The sequence below is a fragment of the Zea mays genome, chromosome 6 (assembly GCF_902167145.1).
Source record: "Zea mays cultivar B73 chromosome 6, Zm-B73-REFERENCE-NAM-5.0, whole genome shotgun sequence".
Taxonomy (NCBI): domain Eukaryota; kingdom Viridiplantae; phylum Streptophyta; class Magnoliopsida; order Poales; family Poaceae; genus Zea; species Zea mays.
In genome coordinates this window covers 108,875,869-108,901,608 of record NC_050101.1, presented here as the reverse complement: position 1 = coordinate 108,901,608, position 25,740 = coordinate 108,875,869, and the positions used below count along the sequence as shown (strand labels likewise).

General features: G+C 52.2%; 1 protein-coding gene across 1 annotated transcript; it reads right to left on the bottom strand.

The window, feature by feature from the left end:
• Nucleotides 1-8,014: 8,014 nt before the first annotated feature.
• LOC103629730 (exopolygalacturonase-like) lies at nucleotides 8,015-9,568 on the bottom strand. The gene has a single exon (XM_008650850.3). The coding sequence runs from the start codon at nucleotides 9,520-9,522 to the stop codon at nucleotides 8,290-8,292; it is 1,233 nt and encodes a 410-aa protein (XP_008649072.1). The 5' UTR covers nucleotides 9,523-9,568; the 3' UTR covers nucleotides 8,015-8,289.
• Between the last annotated feature and the right edge of the window lie 16,172 nt (nucleotides 9,569-25,740).

The window sequence follows — 25,740 nt, the reverse complement described above, 5'->3', positions numbered from 1 at the left end:
ATTAATCTTCGGAGAGACTAGGCCCCGGTGCGACATGAAACCGGGGAGTCCAAGCCAAATTGCACTAGGCGAATTTCGAGTATTGCAGAGCACATTGGTACTAGGGATCTAGTGCAAGAATTCCTGGCTTTTAGAGTGTTCCCAACTTTGAAAGAATGGGACATGCCGAAGCTCAGAGGGGAAAATAAAAAGAAGGAACTTGTTCAGTTGCCCTATTATTTTAAATTCAAGAAACACTTCAAAGTACCTTGCCAAGAATGGTTAGACACGATTGAAGTTATGTGCAACGAGATCCTTGGGAATTATTCTAAAAAAGAAGATCAACTAATGACTGCAGCCTTCGGCACTCGTCCGAAGCGAAGGTTAAACCGGGTGATGGATGCTCCGAACTTTGAGTATCCTGACTATGAGCGATTGGACAGAGGTGCCGAAGGACAGAAGAGAAAGAGAGTTGCTAGCGTCCTAGATAAAGAGGCTACTAAATTGGTGAAAAAGGATAAAGAAACTTTGAAGAAAAGAAAATTAAGCCCTGAGCCGAAGATAACTGCTTTGAAGAAAAAGAAAGCTTCGGCTCTGAAACGAAAAACAACTGAAATTGAGGATGAAGCTCCTTCAACACCTCCTGCTATCGATGTAGAAGAAATTTTAAAGGTAATGACTGAATCTTTGCCTATCAAGATAAGTCCACTAGGGCCACATCTGACGAAGCTTTTTCAGAAGAAAAAGGAGCCTTCGGCAGCGAAGAATCCAGATGAGCCGAAAAAACGAAGAATTATTCGTGTAGTTGAAGTTATCGAGCAGACGCCGCCGCTAGCATCGGCGTCAAAGACTCCAGCTATTGTGATCTCTGCTGCTGCCAAAGCTGCACACGCCGAAGCCAAAAGTGTCGAAGCTGAAACCGCTGAAGATGTGAATCTGGATGCCACACTCTCTAAAATTGATACAATGCTTCTAGATGCGGCCGCGGAAGAAGCTGCTGTAGCCGCTGAAGAGATCCCGGGCATAGTGGCTGGAAAAGGAAAGGAGAAAGCCGAGGATATTTCGGAAGAAGAGGACTTCAACTTCCAAGATATACTTGGGAAAGAATTGTCGAAGGCTGAAAAAGAAGAACTGAAAGAGTATGCTATATCTTGCAGATATAGACCAGGTGCGCTACTCTTCGGGGGAGTTAACGAAGAAAGCTTAGGATGTCTTTGGGACCACACTGGGGCAAAGGTTGTCGGCACTATATCAAAGAGTGTTGGCCTCCCGAAGGTTGAGGCAGACCTTAGCAGGTATCAACGACAACATATCGCCGGTAGCCTATTTTATGCTAACTTTAAGGTAAAATTATTAACTTTTCATTGTTTTGATATGAAGATTGTTTTCTGATGAAGCTTATGTTATCAGAGCTTACTGATAAGCAAAGTCCTGAGGATGCAACAAGACCTCGAGGACAAAAAGAACGAAGTTATAATTGAGGGCCTGGAGAAGAAGATTAAAGACCATGAGGCTACTCTGGAAAAGAAAGACTTCGTACTTCAAACCATGGAAGGTTCACTGGCGGAAGCCCAGGCCGAAATTGCTAGATTGAATAGTGAACTCTCCATGGAAAAGAAACATTTCGAAGCCAAACTCGAAGCTGAAGCTGAGAAAAATTCAAATTTGCGGAAATCACTGAAAGAACTTCAAGAAAAATGCGTGGACTTCAGCAACCGGTGCCTGCAGCGGCTAAAACAGGTTTTCAACTCGGTCGGAGCCGGTGCTGAGAAATTCAGTCCTTCGGTTGAGAACCTGCTAGAAACCTTCGAACATATTGAGGGCAAAGTTGATGCACTCAACGAAGTTATAGGTGGACACGCCGATTTCTGCGCTCTGCTAGCTTCTCGGGGCACAGCTGTTGCCTTCATAAAATCTGGCTGTGAACATGGAAAAATTGTCAACAGACCAAATTTTAGCTTATCTCCGATAGATTTAATTGATATCCCTAGCCTAGCTCGGAGTATAGGAAACAGATTCATAACTCAAATTTGGGTAAAAGGCTGGCGAAAAATGGCTGGCGACGAAGCTCGAAGCCACCTTAAGCCGGTAGAAAATTTATGACTGTTACTTTACCTTCTCCTTGAAGTCTGCACTTCTCTCATACCATTTTAATATGTATAGGATGGTGATGCTGAAGAAAAATGAGCCAAAGCTTGACAGGTGATCCTAAGCTCAGATGATCCGAAGCTGACTGATGTCAAAGCTGAAGACCTTGCTGGAAAAATTCTAGAGAAAAATCTTGTAATATCATTGTAAAAAAATATTTGTAATTTAAGAATCAGATACTAATTCTGTAAATTTGTGCATACTTTGTAATATATCTTTACCTTTTTGTCCATGTATTGAACTGCTTTGCTGTGGACGAAACTAGCATTTTTTGATCCGAAGGCGAAAAACACTTTCCCTTCTTTTTGTACACAACGAAGCATGAAACTGCTTCTTTTTCTCTTTGCCGAAGCCTTATCTTTAGAGCCGAAGCATCCGCCTGTGTTATGATGATGATCATCCTATGTATGTCTAAATGAATGTTTATGAATGCAAATGTATGATGTAATGTGTCGTGCAAATGAATGTCCAAACACACGCATATGAAGCCACAACCATAGCCTTCATTCCCTTGGGAATGACCGAAGTCTCTTTGCCGTTTATTTTTTAGCTTCACCGCTTATTTTTCGGTGTATCAGCGCTGACTTTTCGCTGTAAGTTCTGCATCCCCTTAGGAACATCTTTTGAACTTCTTCGCCTTCTATTTCGGCGGTATCGCGTTGACTTTTCGCGCTTCGCCTTATATTTCGACGGTATCAGCGTTGACTTTTCGCTGTAAGCTCTGCATTCCCCTGGGAACGACTTTTGAGCAGAAAACTTACGCTGCGCTCCCTTAGGAATGGCTTTTTGTAGCTTTGTCGTGCTCTGCATCCCCTTAGGGACGACTTTCGAGCTTCTCCCTATTTTTTCCTTTTTCCCTGCACTCGATGGTGCATGCTCAGTTTTTACATTTACATATTTGGGGGATTTTGCTCTCGTAGAGCTGAATAAGAAAAAGATAAATTACATGTTATGGCCCCATTAAAAACCTTTCTCCCCCTTTGGAAAGGAAAAGGGTGCCGTAAAAAAACAAAAAGATTACATCAAGCTAGACATAATATCGCCGAAGCTCATCCGCATTCCAAGATCTAGGAATGTTGTTTCCATCCATATCCTTCAATTTGTAAGAACCGGGTCTTGACGAAGATACTACCAGAAAAGGTCCTTCCCACTTGAGCTGTAACTTGCCTACTGTATCTGGGTTGGCCACTCTTCGAAGTACCAAATGTCCTGGTTTAATGTTCTTTAGCCGAACTTTTCTGTCACGCCATTTTATTGTTTCGTCTTGGTATTTATTGATATTCTCCACGACCTGAAGCCTAATCCCTTCTATAGCATCTTTTGCCACAGAATAATCAGCTTCGTCTTCTACCGAAGCCACTGTTCTTATTGATCCTGCCTTAGCTTCTTCTGGGGTGATTGCTTCGTCACCAAACAATAGTTTGAATGGTGTAAAACCTGTTGACCTTGATATTGTTGTGTTGTGGATCCACACCACTTTGATCAATTCATCTGGCCACTTTCCTCTGGGCTGATTGAAGATTAACTTCATTATTCCCGTCATTATAATGTCATTGGCTCTTTCAACAATTCCATTTGACTCCGGATGTCTGACCGATGCAAAATGAATCTTCGTGCCAATTTATTCACAAAATTCCTTGAAAGCTTTATCATCGAACTGTGTTCCATTATCTACGGTAATAGCCTTCGGTACTTCGAAGCGACAAACAATGTTTTGCCAAAAGAATTTTTGGACAGTGACCGAAGTTATTGTGGCTAAAGGCTTTGCCTCGATCCACTTGGAAAAATACTCTACCGCCACCACAACATATTTTAGATTTCCTTGTGCTGGTGGAAGTGGGCCTAGCAAATCGAGGCCCCACCTTTGCAACGGACAAGTGGGCTGTATTAACTGAGTGAGAGATGAAGGTTGCTTCTGGTCTCTTGCACATTTTTGACAGCCTTCACATTTTTGGACTAATTCTGCTGCATCCGAAGCTGCCTTTGGCCAATAAAATCCCTGTCAAAAAACTTTTCCCAACAAGGGCCTAGATCCAATGTGTGATCCACACAGACCTGCATGTATCTCTTTCATTAATTCCATACCTTCAGTTCTTGATAAACACTTAAGGAGTGGTGAACAAACTCCATGTTTATACAATTCCCCTTCTATTAACACATATGGTCTTGTTCTTGCCTCCATTCTCTTGTTATAAACTTTGTCACTTGAAAGACAATTGCCTTGGAGGAAAGATATTATTTCAGTTCTCCAGTCTTCACTGTGTACTGGAGAAATAGTAAGCACTGCTCTCTCCATGAGCTCAACTGAAGGTGCTTTTATTCTTTCAAAAAATACTTCAGAGGGTAGGGGGAGCCCCTGAGCCGCTGATTTGGCTAGCAAATCTGCATGCTCATTTTCACCTCTTGGAATATTCTTGACGGAAAAACCTTCGAATGAAGCTTCCAACCTTCGAACTGCATCCAGATATTTTTCAAGCTTCGGATCTCGTGCCTTGCTGCTTTTATCCACATGGCTAGCAATAACTTGAGAATCAGTCTTTAAGATGGCCTTTCTTATTCCCATTGCCCTTAGCTTCCGAAGCCCCAATAGAATTGCTTCGTACTCAGCAATATTATTTGTGCAACTGAAATCCAGTTTGACTGCATAACATGTTTTGACTTTTGAAGGTGCCACTAGGACCGCAGCTGCTCCTGCACCGAAGGCTCCCCAAGAACCATCGCAAAACACTGTCCAGGCTTCGGCATCTTTGCTTGTCCCCTCTTCGTGAGCCCTGGCGTCCAATCAACGATGAAATCTGCTAGCGCTCGAGATTGAATTGAAGATCTGTGCACGTAGTCAATAGTGAATTCATTAAGCCCTGCGGCCCATTTTCCAATCCTTCCAGTAGCTTCTCTATTCCTCATGGTATCCTTCAGGGGTTGTGATGAAGGAACAATTATGTGATATGCTTGAAAATAATGCCGAAGCTTCCTGGACGCCATTAACACAGCATACAACACCTTCTCCAATTCTGTATAGTTTTTCTTTGATAAACTCAAAACTTCGGAGACAAAGTATACTGGGACTTGCTTTTTAGCTTGTCCTTCGAGCTTCTCTTGTACAAGTGCCGCACTCATTGCAGAGTGCGAAGTTGCCACATACAATAGCAATGGAGCCCATAGCACGGGTGGAGTTAATGTTGTTAAATCGATCAGATATTGCTTCAGCTCTTCGAAAGCTTTTTGTTGAGTTGGGCCCCATTGAAAAACTTCAGCTGACTTTAGTACTTCAAAGAATGGTAAATTTCTTTCTGCTGATCTAGATATAAATCGATTCAAAGATGTCAGTCTTCCTGTCAGCCGTTGGGCCCCCTTCTTTGTGCTTGGTGGCTCCATTCGAAGGATAGCTTCGATCTTGCTTGGGTTGTCTTCGATCCCCTTCGTTGAAACTAGACAGCCAAGGAACTTGCCCTTCTTCACTCTGAAGACACATTTTTCTGGATTTAATTTCAGGCCAGCTTGCCTAAAATTAGCAAATGTTTCCTGCAGATCAGTAATGTGGTTTTCTTGCTTCGTGCTCTTCACTATAATGTCATCAACATATGTTAGCACATTTCTGCCTATCTGAGAGTGAAGGACCTTGTCTGTCATCCTGCTGAAGCTTCCTCCAGCATTCTTGAGCCCCTCAGACATCCGAAGATAACAATATGTACCACTGGGGGTTATGAAGCTAGTCTTTGACTCATCTTCCTTCTTCATCCAGATTTGGTGGTAGCCTGAATAACAATCTAGCAGACTCATGAGCTCTGACGAAGCTGCTGCATCTACTAGAGAATCTATTCTTGGTTATGGGAACTCATCCTTTGGACAAGCCTTGTTCAGATCAGTAAAATCAATGCACATTCTCCATTTACCATTGGCCTTCTTCACCATAACAGTGTTGGCTAGCCATTCTGGGTATTTCACTTCTCTGATGACACCAGCACTGAGAAGTATTTTTACTTCGTTCCGAGCACCTTCGGCTTTATCGTCAGACATTTTCCGAAGCTTTTGTTTCCTGGGTCGGAAGGATGGATCGACATTGAGTGAATGTTCAATGACGTCCCTGTTGACACCAAAGAGATCGTTGGCTGACCATGCAAAAACATCTTTGTTGTTGAATAAAAACCTTATCAAGGTTTTCTCCTGCTCTTCAGATAACTGGGATCCCAGCAATACCTTCTGCTCTGCTATGTCTTCACATAGAAGCATGGGCTTCGGCTGATCAGCCGAAGCAGCCTTCTCTCTTCTATACTTATACTGTTCACAAGCTTCGGCTCCATCTATATTGTGGATTGCTTTTGAGTCTGTCCAATTTCCTTCAGCCTTTCTGGCAGCTTCCTGACTTCCATGAATAGCAATGGGCCCTTGATCCGAAGGTATCTTCATGCATAGATATGCTGGATGAAGAATTGCTTCGAATGCATTGAGTGTTCCACGACCAATAATTGCATTGTAGGGGTATTCCATGTCAACAATATCAAACACAACCTGTTCAGTTCTTTTATTGTGGACAAATCCGAAGGTCACTGGCATTGTGATCTTGCCAAGTGCTACAATCTGCCTTCCTCCGAAACCACAGAGAGGGTGTGTAGCATCATGGATCTTATCCTCTGGCTCTGGCATCTGTCTAAAGGCCTTAGCAAATATGATATCCGCTGCACTGCTTATATCAACCAGAACATTGTGAACAAGAAATCCCTTGATGACACAAGATATGACCATAGCATCATTGTGAGGGTAATCCTTGAGCTAAAGGTCCTCTTGGGAGAAGGTAATTGGGATGTGAGACCATTTTGACTTGATGAAGGGTCCCTGCACCCCAACATGTTGTACCCTTCTCTGGGCCTCCTTCTTCTGCTTCTTGTTGGCCGGTTCTGAGGATGAACCGCCTGTTATCGGGAGCACCAGCTTCGTAGCCGAAGCAGCTTCAGCTTGGTTGTTGAACGAAGCCATCAGCTCAAAAAGTGGAAGTGAGTTCACCGGAGGTGGGCGCCAATGTTGGGAACTTGTTCTCAAATGCTTCGAATTAAGAACAAGGCAACATAAAATGTTAAATGTTAATGCCCTTCGTCCATTGAAGCATTATCTCCCCAAGGGTATAATGATCTTCGGACGAAGGTCATGAACAAAGGTCACGAAGGTCATACCTTCGTGATTAAAGTTATGAAATAATGAAAGATAAAAAATATATAAAATATGAAACATGAAAGTATAATGTATCAAAACACATAAACTTATTAATATATTTCATCATACAAACTTAAATATTAAAACATAACATTTAATCACATTTATACCTTCGTCTTGACAGAAGGCAATAATCCGAGTGTCGTGTGCAAGCGATTACAAGATTGCGTGAACAATACGGGGGTACGGGGGTACTGTTCATCTATTTATAGGCACAGGACGCAGCCTGTGGGAAATTACATTCATGCCCTTTACAAATGCTTACAATCATAATATAAGCTATCACGGGTCGATTGGTCATTTCATCTTTAAGTCGGTTCACTCCTTCATCTTGAGACATGTCACTATGCCGAAGCTTTATGGGTGATAGCTTCGGCACTGCTTTTGAGAGGATCTGCCGAAGGTGTTTCTTCTTACAGGATCTTCGGCGACGAAGCATACCCCAACAGACACTATCATATGAACTGAGTTGTATACATGTATAAGTTGAAAACTAATGAACTGAGTTGTATGAACATTAATCGAACTGATTTGTGAACTGAGTTGTAAATTTTGTTAGTATGTAAAAGTAAGAAACATCAGATGAACCGAGTTGTGAACTGATTTTATTTGAATTTCTATAAATTTTGTTCATTCTTCTATGAATTGAGTTGTTTTAATCTAAAATTTAAAAACAACAAAGCAAAGTTGGTATTGCGACCAACCTATATAGACTATGGTCATCCTGGTTAACCAAACAGAAGTTGTGTTCATGCAACTTATAAAAACAGCAAACCAAACAAGGGCTATGGTCATCCTGGTTAATTGCAATCAAAGCAACCAAACAAGAGCTCTCAATGTACTTGCACAAGCCTACACAGGCTAGGCGCAGCTTGCATCTGAGCTGAGAACCAGTCTCTCAGCATCCAACAACCAAACACATTGTATAACTACAGAGATGGGTCAATGGTGGGTCTAGAAGCATGCGAGCGCCTTCAGGCAACCCTTGGCGCTGCCCTTAGCGTTCTTGCATACAGCCATGGTCTTGTTGTTGGTGCCACTGTAGTTGATGTTGACGTCGTCCATGGTGACACCGGTGCATGGGATCTTGGCGGAGCAGAGCAGGTTGACGGCCTCCGGGGTGGAGGAGGTGCCGGTGATGTTCTTGAAGGTGACGTCCTTGACGGTGACCTTGGAGGCACCATTGGCGGTGCATAACTTGTTGGGGCAGTACTTCATGTCGATGATGATGGGGTAGCCCGAGTCCTCCATCTTGATATTCTCATAGTGGATCTTGGAGGCGGTGAGCACGGAGGCAGCGTCCTCATATGCCTTGATGCGGACGCCATTGGCCGTCTTCTTAAGCGTGCAGTCCTTGACGTTGATATCCGTGACGTCCTTCTCGTCCTTGTACCGCCCTAGGCTGCCGATGCTGATGCCGTGGCCGGGGCCGCAGGTCACGCCGGTGATGTTCACCTTGGAGGTCCCGGGGCCGATGGAGATGCAGTCGTCGCCGACGCCGATGACGGTGTTGGTGATGGTGACCCCGGACGAGTCGCCCATGTGGATGCCGTCCGTGTTGGGGCTGTCCCCGGGCGCCGTCACATTGACGTCCTTGATCAGCATGTCCTTGCACTTGTACATGTTCATGTGGAAGAACTTGGAGTTGAGCAGCGTGATCCCGGACACCTCCCCGTTGTTCACGAAGTCCATCACCAGCGAGTTGGGAAGGATCTTGCAGTCGTACTTCTTGACGCAGGAGTTCTTGCTCCACACGGCTGGCCCCTGCCCGTCGAGCTTTCCCTTGCCGGTGATGACAAGGTTGTCCACGCGTAGAATCTCGATCCAATTACCATGATCCTTGTACTGGCTTAGGTCCGTGGTCGCCAGCAGATTGCCATTCACCTGGATGGTCACGTCGCCCTTGCATGGGCCTGTGAAGTTGAGTGGTCCGACGAGGAAGTCGCCCTTGGGGATGAGGATCGTCTGCTTCCCGGTGCCGCCGCACGCCGATGCCCACGCCTCCTGCACAGCCTTCGTGCTATCCGTCTTGCCATTGCCAGAGGCGCCCAACTTGGTGATGTCGAAGGACCCACCGGGCCCGGACGCTTTTGAATCGTTGTCCTTTGACTTTGCCTTCTCACCATGCACGGTGCAGAAGAGCGCTAGAAGGAACAAGGCTCTCATTGCATTGTCTATACATGCCATCTTGTTGTGATCGATGCTTTATTCGTGTCTCTTGTTGCCTGGGCACTAGGACCTATAAATACCATGTTCTACTGATAAAATTATTGTGATATATGTATGGCATGGACACCATGTGTTTCCATTGCTATTTTTAGGGCAGACTTCTCGTCCTCAAACTCTTCATGCATTGTTTGGACCCTTCAGACGTAACCACTAACCATCGTGGATAGCCTAAATTAAATAACAAAAGAAAGAATGAACAATGCCAACATTTAAACTATACTCTACTATCTTATATATATCTTGCTATTACTAATTGAAGGTTCTAATAGAGCCTCCGCATTAATTTTCACTCCATTACTAATTCGGGGTCCCAATAGAGCATTTACGTTAATTCTCATTAGACATGATAAAAAATAAAAAATAATTATCAAAAATTCTTAGATTAATTAGAAATATCTGGCCATTAATTAAATGAGAGACGCTAAACTATATGTAACTATTAGATCCTGAAGGACCAAAAAGTGACCAAATGGGCGAATATACATCCATTCCAATTTTCTTTTAAAATTGATCTCTATCCTAAATCCACAAAACAACTAAAACAAGCAAGCATAGAGATTTGATCTACATAAATACACAACTATTGAATAAGCACAAAGATAAATGCACAACAATTAGAGGGCGAAGCCTAACCATTGAGACAACAAGCTAGCATAGCGGTTGGATGTAGACAAATACACAACTATAGAAAACTCAGGAAAGAAAGTTTCCTAAATAACCATTATGATAGGCAAAAGCACCATGTTGACCAACAAAAACTACTAAAATACATGGGGATCTACAACATAACAGTACGGGAAGCAAGCAAGAACAATTAGGTTCAATGATGTTGAGTTGAGTTCTATGGTTACTTTTGAATATATTCATACTTATTTATTAGTTTCTGAGCTGTCGATCAATGGTATATGATGCTTCAATGCCTCTGGGTGGCACATCTCTTGTATGTCGCAGCCGTGGCTCGTGTAAGAATCTGGTTTATATATTTGCAACTAGCACATCATTATTTAGCATGCTTGATCATATATTTTCTGAGCTATATATAGATCAATGTTCTATGATGCTAGTATGCCTCTGAGCTATAAATCAATTTTCTATGAATTTCCTTTTTGCAACTAGCACAACACATGTGAGTCAACTTAGACATCTAATCTTCTTTTCTATTTTTTACTTTAGTAATGGATCCTGCTATTGCACGTCGTAGGCTACTTGCAAAGGTAGTGGTCCTTGTAGCACTTATGTCAGCGTGGTTGGATGCATGGTTGAGGCACCGACTGCATGCTAGGAGGTCTATCACTTATGGCCCAATGCACCAAACAGACCAAGAGCGACAAAACAACCTAAGATTTATTTATGAATCCACTAATGTTTAGTGTGTTGACTTACTTAGGATGAGAAGAGCCCCTTTTATGCATTTGTATGACCTTTTTGCGCTAGGCAACTATTGAGAGATCATTCACAGCTCAGTAGAGCAGCATGTTGCCTTGTTTTTACATGTGGTGGGTCATAACCAAAGGTTTAGAGTTATACACATGACCTTTCGAAGATCTATTGAGACCATCAGCAGATACTTCTACGAAGTATTGCATGTTGTTGGTAAACTGAGAAATGAAATGATCTTGTCACCTTCAACTGCTACACCAACCAAAATTAGAGATAACCACAAATGGTACCCCCTATTTCAAGGTCAGCCCTCCAAAAACACCAGTACTGATCCCTTTCTTTTCATGTTGGGTTTATAGTAACAAATGTTTGCCCTAATGTGTAAGACTGTATTGGTGCCATTGATGGCACTCATGTAGCAAGAGTTCCTAGAAATCCAAGAGATGTCTTCCTTGGTAGGAAACACACCACAACACAGAACATCTTAGCTACTATAGACTTTGATCTAAGGTTTACATATGTTCTTGCTAGTTGGGAGGGATCAGCACATTATGCCCTTATCCTTGCTAATGCCCTCGAGAATAAAGATGGTCTAAAAGTGCCCCAAGGTAAAAAAATAGTATTGGTCTACACAATGGACACTTTCCTTGGTATTCCCTAATATATGATCTATTATGTTAGGTAAATTTTACCTTGTGGATGCTGGTTATGATGTCAGACCTAGGTTTTTACCTCCTTACCGTGCCACACGGTAGAGTGAATATGGGGGGAGGAATCCAAAGTACCCAAAAGAGCTCTTCAACCTTAGACATTGATCACTAAAAGGGAAATGGCCTCAACCATCTCCTATAATCGATTTTGGTGTTTGACGACCATCACAAAATTTATGGACTAACTAGTTTGCCTAGTAGATCTTTTCTCAGGTGCATAAAAGTTCATATACATCTGTAAGGAAAATGGACCCTCGAGCCATTTCTATAAATATGGGGTGAGTCAGACTTGCACCAGTCTGTGGTACACCGGACTGTCCGGTGTGCACCGGACAGTGTCCGGTGCCTAGGCTGGCGCACCCGACGAAAATGCCGCTCTTGGGAAAAACTCAGTGCTCCGCGGCTAAAATTCATCGGACTGTCCGGTGTGCACCAGACTGTTCGGTGAGCCCATGGCCAACGATCGACTGTCACCAGAGTCAGAAATAGTCAAAAGGTCAGAGAAATAGGTCGTACCGGACTGTCCAATGTGCCACTAGACTGTCTGGCACGCCATAGGGGCCGACAGATCCAACGGTCGACTGCTATAGACCCCAATGGTCGGCTGACATGGCAGGGCACCGAACAATAAACAGTGCCTGTCCAGTGTGCAATGGACTGTCCGGTGCGCCCGTCGACAGAAAGCTGTTGCTTTCTGTCGGGGACCATAATTAGGGGTACCCTCAAGACGCCTAATTCTCAGCTGGTAACCCCCATCAGCATAAAGCTGCAAAGGCCTGATGGGTACGATTAAGTCAGGGATCAGTCCACACGAGTGACTCGATCACGCTTCACCCGAGCCTAGCCTCGGCCAAGGGCAGCCGACCTCGAGAGACTTCCGTCTCGCCCGAGGCCCCCTTTTTATGGCGGACACATCACCGGCTCGCCCGAGGCTTTGGCTTCGCTCAGAAGCAACCTTGACTAAATCGCCGCACCGACTGACCAAATTGCAGGGGCATTTAACGCAAAGGTGGCCTAACACCTTTATCCTGACACGCGCCCCCGGCAGAGCCGAAGTGACCGCCGTCACTCCACCGCTCCACTGGCCAGTCTGACAGAAGGACAGCGCCGCCTGCGCCACTCCGACTGCAGTGCCACTCGACAGAGTGAGTCTGACAGGCAGTCAGGCCTTGCCAAAGGTGCCACGGCGAACTCCGCTCCGCCCGACCCTAGGGCTCGGACTCGGGCTAAGACCCGGAAGACGGCGAACTCCGCTCCGCCCGACCCCAGGGCTCAGACTCGGGCTAAGACCCGGAAGACGGCGAACTCCGCTCCGCCCGACCCCAGGGCTCGGACTCGGGCTAAGACCCGGAAGACGGCGAACTCCGCTCCGCCCGACCCCAGGGCTTGGACTCGGGCTGAGACCCGGAAGACGACGAAACTCCGCCTCGCCCGACCCCAGGGCTCGGACTCCGCCCTGGCCTCGGCCGAACGACTTCCGCCTCGCCCGACCCCATGGCTCGGGCTCGGCCACGGCAACGGAAGGCAGACTCAACCTTGGCTTCGGAGGAACCCCCACGTCGCCCTGCCTAGGGCACAGACCGCCACGTCAACAGGAAGCGCCATCATCATCCTACCCCGAATCGACTCGGGTCACGGAGAACAAGGCCGGCGTCCCATCCGGCCAGCTCCGCCGGAGGGGCAATGATGGCGCTCCACAAGCTCTATGACGACGGCGGCCCCCAGCTCTCTTACGGAAGCAGGACGACGTCAGCAGGGACTCGACCGCTCCAACAGCTGTCCCTCCGCCAGGCTCCGCCGCACCTCCGACAGCCACGACATCACGCCAGCAGGGTGCCCAGATCTCTCCGGCTGCCACATTGGCATGTACCTAGGGCGCTAGCTCTCCCTCCGCTAGACACGTAGCACTCTGCTACACCCCCCATTGTACACCTGGATCCTCTCCTTACGACTATAAAAGGGAGGACCAGGGCCTTCTTAGAGAAGGTTGGCCGCGCGGGACCGAGGACGGGACAGACGCTCTCTTGGGGCCGCTCGCTTCCCTCACCCGCGTGGACGCTTGTAACCCCCCTACTGCAAGCGCACCTGACCTGGGCGCGGGACGAACACGAAGGCCGCGGGACTTCCACCTCTCTCACGCTCGACCCCGGCCACCTCGCCTCTCCCCCTTCGCGCTCGCCCACGCGCTCGACCCATCTGGGCTGGGGCACGCAGCACACTCACTCGTCGGCTTAGGGACCCCCCTGTCTCGAAACGCCGACAGTTGGCGCGCCAGGTAGGGGCACGCTGCGTGCTGACGAATAGCTCCCCGTCAAGCTCTAGATGGGCAGTCTCCAGCAACCTCTCCGGCCCGGGACGGTGCTTCGTTTCGGGACTCTTGAGTTCATGTCCTTCGACGGCAGCTACGACATGATACTTCTTCCACCGCCGCGCGACTACGACAATGGCGGCCGACAACCCGCCCGCCGGCGGCGGAATCGACGACGTCTTCCCCGCGTGGTGGAAGGGCAACATTCGGGCTCGCTCCGTTCTCTCCCCCGCCAACGGAGGAGGAGGCAGGGCCGTCAAGGCCAGGTGGGAGGCCGCGCTTCGTCGGCCGTCGAGCGAATCGACGCCCCCGACGCCCCGACGGAAGGCACGCCGGACGTCGACCTCGCGTTCAAGACGGAGGCAAGCGCCGTCCCCCCGCGGCACGCTGACCCCGAGCAAGAAGACGACGCCGGCGCGCTCGCGGAAAGCCTGTAGGACGTCGCCCTCGAACCAGAGATGACGGTGCAACCAGTCCCCGATGTGACTACGTCGCTCCTCGTCGACCAAAAGGTACCGACTAACTCCCATCTTGCGTCATTTCGACTCGGCCTCAACCCGCCAAACGACCTCGTTTTGGCGGGCGCCCTCATTGAGGCGAGTGCAACCCCACTGAGGTTCCGTATGCGGTCGCCTTGGGGCCGACTGACGGACGTCTCGACCTACGGGCCCTCTGGGTCCGAGGAAGATGACGATCCCAGCATCGGTTGGGATTTCTCCGGACTTGGCAACCCCAGTGCCGTGCGGGACTTCATGACCGCATGTGACTACTGCCTATCCGACTGTTCCGATGGAAGCCGCAGCCTTGGCGACGAGAGCTGCGGCCCAAGCCGCGAATGTTTCCACATCGAGCTAGGGGATCCCTCCGAAGGCAACCATCTTGGCATGCCGGAGGACGGTGATCTCCCTAGGCCGGTGCCTCGCGCCGACATCCCACGGGAGCTAGCTGTGGTCCCCGCTCCGGCGGGGGGTTACGACCCACAACTCGAGCAAGTCCGCGAGGCGCAGGCCAGGCTCAACGAGGGAACAGGAGCGCTTGAGCCGATCCGTCAGGACGTCGGACAAGCATGGGTGGGCCAACCCCTGGCCGGAGAAATACGTCACCTGCCCCAAGGTCTCCAGCACCGCGTCGCCAACGATGTCAGGATCAGGCCGCCGCCCGCATCCAGCGGGGTTGGTCAGAACCTGGCAACCGCAGCAATGCTCATCCGCGCGATGCCGGAGCCGTCAACCACCGAGGGTCGGCGGATCCAGGGAGAACTCAAGAATCTCCTGGAAGGCGCTACGGCCCGGCGGGCCGAGAGCACTGCCTCCCGAAGGCAAGGTTATCCCTCGGAACCTCATGCCGCGACTTCCCGATTCATGCGGGAAGCCTCGGTCTACACCGGGCGCACGCGCAACACCGCGCCTGCGGCCCCGGGCCACCTCGGCAACGAGCACCATCGACGCGACCGTCGGGCTCACCTCGACGAAAGGGTGCGCCGAGGCTACCACCCCAGGCGTGGGGGGCGCTACGACAGCGGGGAGGATCGGAGTCCCTCGCCCGAACCACCCGGTCCGCAGGCCTTCAGTCGGGCCATCCGACGGGCGCCATTCCCGACCCGGTTCCGACCCCCGACTACTATCACGAAGTACTCGGGGGAAACGAGACCGGAACTGTGGCTCGCGGACTACCGCCTCGCCTGCCAACTGGGTGGAACGGACGACGACAACCTCATCATCCGTAACCTCCCCCTGTTCCTCTCCGACACTGCTCGCGCCTGGTTGGAGCACCTGCCTCCGGGGCAGATCTCCAACTGGGACGACTTGGTCCAAGCCTTCGCTGGCAATTTCCAGGGCACATACGTGCGCCCCGGGAATTCCTGGGACCTTCGAAGCTGCCGGCAACAGCCGGGGGAGTCGCTCCGGGACTACATCCGGCGATTCTCGAAGCAGCGCACCGAGCTGCCCAACATCACCGACTCGGATGTCATCGGCGCGTTCCTCGCCGGCACCACTTGCCGCGACCTGGTGAGCAAGCTGGGTCGCAAAACCCCCACCAGGGCGAGCGAGCTGATGGACATCGCCACCAAGTTCGCCTCTGGCCAGGAGGCGGTCGAGGCTATCTTCCGAAAGGACAAGCAGCCCCAGGGCCGCCCATCGGAAGAAGCTCCCGAGGCGTCTGCTCCGCACGGCGCCAAGAAGAAAGGCAAGAAGAAGTCGCAATCGAAACGCGACGCCGCTGACGCGGACCTTGTCGCCGCCGCCGAGTATAAGAACCCTCGGAAGCCCCCCGGAGGTGCAAACCTCTTCGACAAGATGCTCAAGGAGCCGTGCCCCTACCATCAGGGGCCCGTCAAGCACACCCTCGAGGAGTGTGTTATGCTTCGGCGTCACTTCCACAGGGCCGGGCCACCCGCCGAGGGTGGCAGGGCCCGCGACGACGACAAGAACGAAGATCACCTAGCAGGAGAATTCCCCGAGGTCCGCGACTGCTTCATGATCTATGGAGGGCATGCGGCGAATACCTCGGCTCGGCACCGCAAGCAAGAGCGCCGGGAGGTCTGCTCGGTGAAGGTGGCGGCGCCAGTCTACCTAGACTGGTCCAACAAGCCCATCACTTTCGACCAGGCCGACCACCCCGATCATGTGCCGAGCCCGGGGAAATACCCGCTCGTCGTCGACCCCGTTGTCGGCGATGTCAGGCTCACCAAGGTCCTGATGGATGGGGGCAGCTGCCTCAACATCATCTACGCCGAGACCCTCAAGCTCCTGCGCGTCGATCTGTCCTCCGTCCGAGCAGGCGCTGCGCCCTTCCACGGGATCATCCCTGGGAAGCGCGTCCAGCCCCTCGGGCGACTCGACCTCCCCGTCTGCTTCGGGACACCCTCCAACTTCCGAAGGGAGACCCTGACGTTCGAAGTGGTCGGGTTCCGAGGAACCTACCACGCCGTGCTAGGGAGGCCATGCTACGCGAAGTTCATGGCCGTCCCCAACTACACCTACCTGAAGCTCAAGATGCCGGGCCCCAACGGGGTCATCACCGTCGGCCCCACGTACAAACACGCGTTCGAATGCGACGTGGAGTGCGTGGAGTACGCCGAGGCCCTCGCCGAGTCCGAGGCCCTCATCGCCGACCTGGAGAACCTCTCCAAGGAGGTGCCAGGCGTGAAGCGCCACGCCGGCAACTTCGAGCCAGCGGAGACGGCCAAGGCCGTCCCTCTCGACCCCAGTGGCGACACCACCAAGCAGGTCCGGATCGGTTCCGGGCTCGACCCCAAATAGGAAGCAGTGCTCGTCGACTTTCTCCGCGCAAACGCCGACGTCTTTGCGTGGAGTCCCTCGGACATGCCCGACATACCGAGGGATGTCGCCGAGCACTCGCTGGATATTCGGGCCGGAGCCCGACCCGTCAGGCAGCCTCTGCGCCGATTCGACGAGGAGAAGCGCAGAGTGATTGGCGAAGAGATCCACAAGCTAATGGCAGCAGGGTTCATCAAAGAGGTATTCCATCCTGAGTGGCTTGCCAACCCTGTGCTTGTGAGGAAGAAAGGGGGGAAATGGCGGATGTGTGTAGACTACACTGGTCTCAACAAAGCATGTCCGAAGGTTCCCTACCCTCTGCCTCGCATCGACCAAATCGTGGATTCCACCGCTGGGTGCGAAACCCTGTCCTTCCTCGATGCCTACTCAGGGTATCACCAGATCCGGATGAAAGAGTCCGACCAGCTCGCGACTTCTTTCATCACGCCGTTCGGCATGTACTGCTATGTCACCATGCCGTTCGGTTTGAGGAATGCGGGCGCGACGTACCAGCAGTGCATGAACCATGTGTTCGGCGAACACATCGGTCGCACAGTCGAGGCCTACGTCGATGACATCGTAGTCAAGACAAGGAAGGCTTCCGACCTCCTCTCCGACCTTGAAGTGACATTCCGGTGTCTCAAGGCGAAGGGAGTCAAGCTTAATCCTGAGAAGTGTGTCTTCGGGGTGCCCCGAGGCATGCTCCTAGGGTTCATCGTCTCCGAGCGAGGCATCGAAGCCAACCCGGAGAAGATCGCGGCCATCACCAGCATGGGACCCATCAAGGACTTAAAAGGGGTACAGAGGGTCATGGGATGCCTCGCGGCCCTGAGCCGCTTCATCTCACGCCTCGGCGAAAGAGGTCTGCCTCTGTACCGCCTCTTAAGGAAGGCCGAGTGTTTCACTTGGACCCCTGAGGCCGAGGAAGCCCTCGGCAACCTGAAGGCGCTCCTTACAAAGGCGCCTGTCTTGGTGCCCCCGGCGGACGCAGAAGCCCTCTTGGTCTACGTCGCCGCGACCACTCAGGTGGTTAGCGCCGCGATTGTGGTCGAAAGGCAAGAGGAAGGGCATGCATTGCCCGTTCAGAGGCCGGTCTACTTCATCAGCGAAGTGCTGTCCGAGACTAAGATCCGCTACCCACAAGTTCAAAAGCTGTTGTATGATGTGATCCTGACAAGGCGGAAGCTGCGACACTACTTCGAGTCTCATCCGGTAACTGTGGTGTCATCCTTCCCCCTGGGGGAGATCATCCAGTGCCGAGAGGCCTCGGGCAGGATCGCAAAGTGGGCGGTGGAAATCATGGGCGAAACGATCTCGTTCGCCCCTCGGAAGGCCATCAAGTCCCAGGTGTTGGCGGATTTCGTGGCCGAATGGGTCGACACCCAGCTGCCAACGACTCCGATCCAACCGGAGCTCTGGACCATGTTTTTCGACGGGTCGCTGATGAAGACGGGGGCCGGCGCGGGCCTGCTCTTCATCTCGCCCCTCGGAAAGCACTTACGCTACGTGCTGCGCCTCCATTTCCCGGCGTCCAACAATGTGGCCGAGTACGAAGCTCTGGTCAACGGATTGCGGATCGCCATCGAGCTAGGGGTCAGACGCCTCGACGCCCGCGGTGATTCGCAGCTCGTCATCGACCAAGTCATGAAGAACTCCCACTGCCGCGACCCGAAGATGGAGGCCTACTGCGACGAGGTTCGGCGCCTGGAAGACAAGTTCTTCGGGCTCGAGCTCAACCGCATCGCTCGGCGCTACAACGAAACCGCAGACGAGCTGGCTAAGATAGCCTCGGGGCGAACGACAGTCCCCCCGGACGTCTTCTCCCGGGATCTGCATCAACCCTCCGTCAAGCTCGACGACGCGCCCGAGCCCGAGGTACCCTCGGCTCAGCCCGAGGTACCCTCGGCACAGCCCGAGGTACCCTCGGCCCCCGAGGGCGGGGCACTGAACGTCGAGGAAGGGTAGAGCGGGGCCACGCCAGATCAAGATTGGCAGGCCACGTACCTGCAATATCTCCGTCGAGGAGAGCTACCCCTCGACCAAGTCGAGGCTCGGTGGGTAGCGCGACGCGCCAAGTCATTCGTCTTGCTGGGCGACGAAGAGGAGCTCTACCATCGCAGCCCCTCGGGCATCCTCCAGCGATGCATCTCCATCGCCGAAGGTCGGGAACTGCTCCAAGAAATACACTCGGGGGCTTGCGGCCACCACGCAGCGCCCCGAGCCCTTGTCGGAAATGCTTTCCGGCAAGGCTTCTACTGGCCAACGGCGGTGGCTGACGCCACTAGAATTGTCCGCACCTGCGAAGGGTGCCAATTCTATGCGAAGAGGACGCACCTGCCCGCTCAGGCTCTGCAGACAATACCCATCACCTGGCCCTTCGCTGTATGGGGTCTGGACCTCGTTGGTCCCTTGCAGAAGGCGCCCGGGGGCTACACGCACCTGCTGGTCGCCATCGACAAATTCTCCAAGTGGATCGAGGTCCGACCTCTGAACAGCATCAGGTCCGAGCAGGCGGTGGCGTTCTTCACCAACATCATCCATCGCTTCGGGGTCCCGAACTCCATCATCACCGACAACGGCACCCAGTTCACCGGCAAAAAATTCTTGGATTTTTGCGAGGATCACCATATCCGGGTGGACTGGGCCGCCGTGGCTCATCCCATGTCGAATGGGCAAGTAGAGCGTGCCAACGGCATGATTCTACAAGGGCTCAAGCCTCGGATCTACAACGACCTCAACAAATTCGGCAAGCGATGGATGAAGGAACTCCCCTCGGTGGTCTGGAGCCTAAGGACGACGCCGAGTCGTGCCACGGGCTTCACGCCGTTTTTCCTGGTCTACGGGGCTGAAGCTATCTTGCCCACTGACCTGGAATACGGCTCCCCAAGGGCAAGGGCCTACACCGAACAAAGCAACCAAGCTAGCCGAGAGAAATCGCTGGACCAGCTGGAGGAAACTCGGGACAGGGCCTTACTACACTCGGCGCGGTACCAACAGTCCCTGCGACGCTACCACGCCCGAGGGGTCCGGTCCCGAGAACTCCAGGTGGGCGATCTGGTGCTTCGGCTGCGGCAAGACGCCCGAGGGAGGCACAAGCTCACGCCCCCCTGGGAAGGGCCATTCGTCATCGCCAAAGTTCTGAAGCCCGGAACATACAAGCTGGCCAACAATCAAGGCGGAATCTACGGCAACGCTTGGAACATCAAACAGATACGTCGATTCTACCCTTAAGATGTTTTCAAGTTGTTCATATACCTCGCACCTACGCAAAGTTTAGTCGTCAAGGAAGGGTCGGCCTAGCCTCGGCAAAGCCCGACCCTCCCTCGGGGGCTAAAAGGGGGGAGACCCCCTCTGCGTCGAATTTTTCCTCGAAAAAGGATCTCTTTTTAGCAGGATTTCTTTCGTGCTTCTTGACTACTTCGGAAAGCGGATCCTGGAAACGACGGAGTACACGTAAGCAGCCAAGGCTGACCGAGCCGAGGGACTCCTACGCCTCCGGGATACGGATACCTCACTCATCACCTTCTGCGATAAGTAACTTGCGCTCGGATAAAGCGACTCCGTGGACCGAACAAGTCTTCACGTTCGGAAGCTCTCCTGCCGAAGCAGTCCTTCAAGCTTTCTCGACTAAGTCGGGGACAGGGCCTCATGGACGGGTGAAAGTACGCGTAAGCGGCAAGGCCGACCGAGCCGAGGGATTCCCACGCCTCTGGGATGCGGATACCTCACTCGTCCCTTCCGCGAAAAGCAACTCTCGCTCACACAAACATCCCTGTTACCGACAGAGTCCAGATGCTCGAAACAAGAGGAAAAAAGGCGCAGCTTCGCAAGCGTGGCGAGGGTGTGTTTTTTCTGGCCTCGGCGGCCGCAGAAAGCACACGCTACAAGATGATCTGATCCTGCAGGCTCGGGTCTTCACGCTGAAGGGAGCCGTAGCACCCTCGGCATCGACGACGTCTTCAGCAAAGCCCGACCCAGCCTCGGGCGGCGACACGGCCCAGGAACTCCTCCGGGAATCCGGCCCGAGCAGGCGGCTCGACCGGTTACCCCTGGGGCCTCGGTCAACCGGCTTCCAAGGGCGCCAGCCCGACCCAAGGCCTCGACTGATCGACTTTGGCGTCGGCTCCGCTGACGGACAACACGACTAGGCTCCGGCCAACCAGGTTCCCATTCTCGAGCCAACTCCGCCTCTGTTCATACTGATATCGCTACCCCTGGCCTCGGTCCACCGAAGGGCGGCCGAGGGGTCTCTTTAACTAAGCTAGAGGAGCCCCAGACAACAAGGCCGAACGAGCCGAGGGATTCCTATGCCTCCGGGATACGGATACCTCACCCGTCACCTTGACACGGGGCGACTCATGCTTGGTAAATCGGTTCAGATAATCAACAGGCGAGACTTAGTGCTCGAAAATGAGGAAAAAACACGGCTCCGTGCCGAAATTACATACATGTTCAGGCCCCGCCAACCACTCGCCCCGTCGCATTTACTCCGCGGCGGGACAGGCAGCGTCTCTGACGGGAGGAGCGCGCGACGCTTCACCTTCGCCATAATAACCGCGTCAGAAAAGGTACGCCACGTCATTCGATTTCGTATCCTTTTCCTTTTTCCTTTTTCTCTATCTCTTGCAACAGGGACCGGGAAAGGGGGATACCCCGAAAAGGACCCTTCTCCGCGAAGGAACCAGGCTCCGAGCCCCCCACTACTGATCAGGGGTTCGAAGGCTGGCCCTCCGAAGGGTTCCATGGCCGCCTCAGGCTACTCGGGCTCCGCGCCCATTACTGATCAGGGGTTCGAAGGCTGGCCCCCGAAGGGTTCACAGTCGCCTCAGACACCGAGCGAGGGATGACCAGGGGTACGTTCGATACATAACCGAGGCTCGGGCTGCGCTCCCGAGGTACCCTAGGACATTTCCGAGACCAGCGGGAACGATCTTGTAACGGAATCCCATCGGAGGGAGGCATCGAGCCCTCGGACCCCGTCGCCAGGGGACCGGGTCCGGCAAATCACCCGCAGGTACTTTTGGGCGTGCCTCTGGGCCCCTAGCCGACCCCCAACGAACGGGGCACGGACGTCCACTCGGATTACCCGCTTGCAGCTCACCGGAGACACCATGTTCGGTGCCCATCGAGGGTAACATGGCGCACTCCCCCCCTCCTCCTTGCGGAAAGGCGACGTAGGGGCGTATGTAAAAAGTCGAGTCTGTCCCTGATCATCCTCTCGCCATGTGCAGAGGCTCGGGGGCTGCTCTCGCAAAAACCGGCTCCGGCCAAATCGTTGACAGCGTCAACATACCAGCCCAAGAGCTTGGGCCCCGACCGTGCACCCGGGCTACGGCCAGTTCGCATGAGGGAACGACCAGACCAGCCGAAGCGTTACGCAAGGTATTAAGACCTCGAAGGAGTGTAACCACTCCTCCGAGGCCTCGGGGGCTACACCCGGCGGGTGCGCTCGCGCGCACCCACCGGAACGAAATGCAACCGAGAAAGGCTGGTCCCCTTGCAAAAAAGTGCGACAAAAGCCTCCAAGCGAGTGCTAACACTCCCTTCGAGGCTCGGGGGCTACTGTCGGGGACCATAATTAGGGGTACCCTCAAGACGCCTAATTCTCAGGTGGTAACCCCCATCAGCATAAAGCTGCAAAGGCCTGATGGGTACGATTAAGTCAGGGATCAGTCCACACGAGTGACTCGATCACGCTTCACCCGAGCCTAGCCTCGGCCAAGGGTAGCCGACCTCGAGAGACTTCCGTCTCGCCCGAGGCCCCCTTTTTATGGCGGACACATCACCGGCTCGCCCGAGGCTTTGGCTTCGCTCAGAAGCAACCTTGACTAAATCGCCGCACCGACTGACCAAATTGCAGGGGCATTTAACGCAAAGGTGGCCTAACACCTTTATCCTGACACGCGCCCCCGGCAGAGCCGAAGTGACCGCCGTCACTCCACCGCTCCACTGGCCAGTCTGACAGAAGGACAGCGCCGCCTGCGCCACTCCGACTGCAGTGCCACTCGACAGAGTGAGTCTGACAGGCAGTCAGGCCTTGCCAAAGGCGCCACGGCGAACTCCGCTCCGCCCGACCCTAGGGCTCGGACTCGGGCTAAGACCCGGAAGACGGCGAACTCCGCTCCGCCCGACCCCAGGGCTCGGACTCGGGCTAAGACCCGAAAGACGGCGAACTCCGCTCCGCCCGACCCCAGGGCTCGGACTCGGGCTAAGACCCGGAAGACGGCGAACTCCGCTCCGCCCGACCCCAGGGCTCGGACTCGGGCTGAGACCCGGAAGACGACGAAACTCCGCCTCGCCCGACCCCAGGGCTCGGACTCCGCCCTGGCCTCGGCCGAACGACTTCCGCCTCGCCCGACCCCATGGCTCGGGCTCGGCCACGGCAACGGAAGGCAGACTCAACCTCGGCTTCGGAGGAACCCCCACGTCGCCCTGCCTAGGGCACAGACCGCCACGTCAACAGGAAGCGCCATCATCATCCTACCCCGAATCGACTCGGGTCACGGAGAACAAGACCGGCGTCCCATCCGGCCAGCTCCGCCGGAGGGGCAATGATGGCGCTCCACAAGCTCTATGACGACGGCGGCCCCCAGCTCTCTTACGGAAGCAGGACGACGTCAGCAGGGACTCGACCGCTCCAACAGCTGTCCCTCCGCCAGGCTCCGCCGCACCTCCGACAGCCACGACATCACGCCAGCAGGGTGCCCAGATCTCTCCGGCTGCCACATTGGCATGTACCTAGGGCGCTAGCTCTCCCTCCGCTAGACACGTAGCACTCTGCTACACCCCCCATTGTACACCTGGATCCTCTCCTTACGACTATAAAAGGGAGGACTAGGGCCTTCTTAGAGAAGGTTGGCCGCGCGGGACCGAGGACGGGACAGGCGCTCTCTTGGGGCCGCTCGCTTCCCTCACCCGCGTGGACGCTTGTAACCCCCCTACTGCAAGCGCACCTGACCTGGGCGCGGGACGAACACGAAGGCCGCGGGACTTCCACCTCTCTCACGCTCGACCCCGGCCACCTCGCCTCTCCCCCCTTCGCGCTCGCCCACTCGCTCGACCCATCTGGGCTGGGGCACGCAGCACACTCACTCGTCGGCTTAGGGACCCCCCTGTCTCGAAACACCGACACTTTCTGTTCAACGGCTATAATGGTGGTGGGGGCTATAAATACAACCCAAACCACCTCCATTCAGCACACCCAAGCATTTAATACATCCACATTCAATACAAGAGCAAGGAATTCATTCCAAGACACATTCGAAGCTTCCAATCCTCTCAAGTGCCACAAGACAAGTGATTAGCGACTTGACAGAGTGTGATTCGTGTTTCATTTGTTGCTCTTGTTGCTTGGTTTTCTTAATCGTGCTTTCTTCATCTCTTTCTAAACTCTCCAAGTGACTTGTAAAGCTAGCAAGAGAAACCTATGTGTGTGGTGATCCTTGTGGGGTCTTTGTGATCCTTGAGATTAAGAAGAAGCACACAATCAGTCTAGGTGATCAATTGAGAGAGGGAAAGGGTTGAAAAAGATTGGGCCTTCGTGGCCTCCTCAACGGGGAGCAGGTTCATTGGAATCGAACCTCTAGGCGACTTTCAATCACTAAAGGTGACAATAGAGAAGGCCTTCGGTGCAAAGAACAGACTCAAAATGTTATACAACAAACCTTTCCATCCATACAAGACACAAGTGAAGCTAGTCCTAGCATGTTGTATCCTCCACAATTGGATTCTTCGTCATGGGAATGATGAACATATTCCACTAGAAGAAACATGGGTTACAAATGAAGTTCATGAGGAAGCTCCCCTTGACCTTGTCATGGACAATGCTGCCTGGTCTGTTACTAGAGACAATTGGGTTCAACAAATGTGGCAAAATAGGGCCTCACATAGGAGATAGTGGTCTTTATGTGTTGTGCTAAGTTGCTCATAGATCCCTAAGATCTAGTTTCATGCTGAGAACATTGTCTATAAGAAATGATGAACTATCTACAATTTTGAACTCATTTTCTTTGTGTGTTGTGCTCAGTTGATAATGATGACATTACTTACATCTTGATACCATTGTCGACTAGCAATGATGATCTTTCCTATGACATTACTTACCTATGTGTTGTGCTAATTCTACTATGTTAAAGCTTGATAGGTAATGATATTACTATTGGGGGCCTTCGTCTTCCGAAGGTCCTCAAAAACATGGCTAATCATTTGTCTTTAGTGTATTCTTAAGTATTACGGGATCTTCGTCACCAGAAAAGATTCAACATAAATCAAGGGAAGCACGACGAAGAAAGCTTCGTCACGATGAAGCAGGAAGGCGATGCAAGGATACGGTGTCGTTCAAATTGTTGAATACAAATGACAATGTTGTACCTGTGACATTTCTAAACCTTTTATGTAATTGTTGAGGGTGTAAATGTAATAACGTACGAAGCTGTACGATTGCCTATAAATATATGAACAGTACCCCCATACTGTTCACGCTGGATTGTAATTTCAT

Excerpts from the sequence above, each read along its gene's own strand:
- LOC103629730 (XM_008650850.3), bottom strand. The coding sequence starts at position 9,522 with ATGGCATGTATAGACAATGCAATGAGAGCCTTGTTCCTTCTAGCGCTC.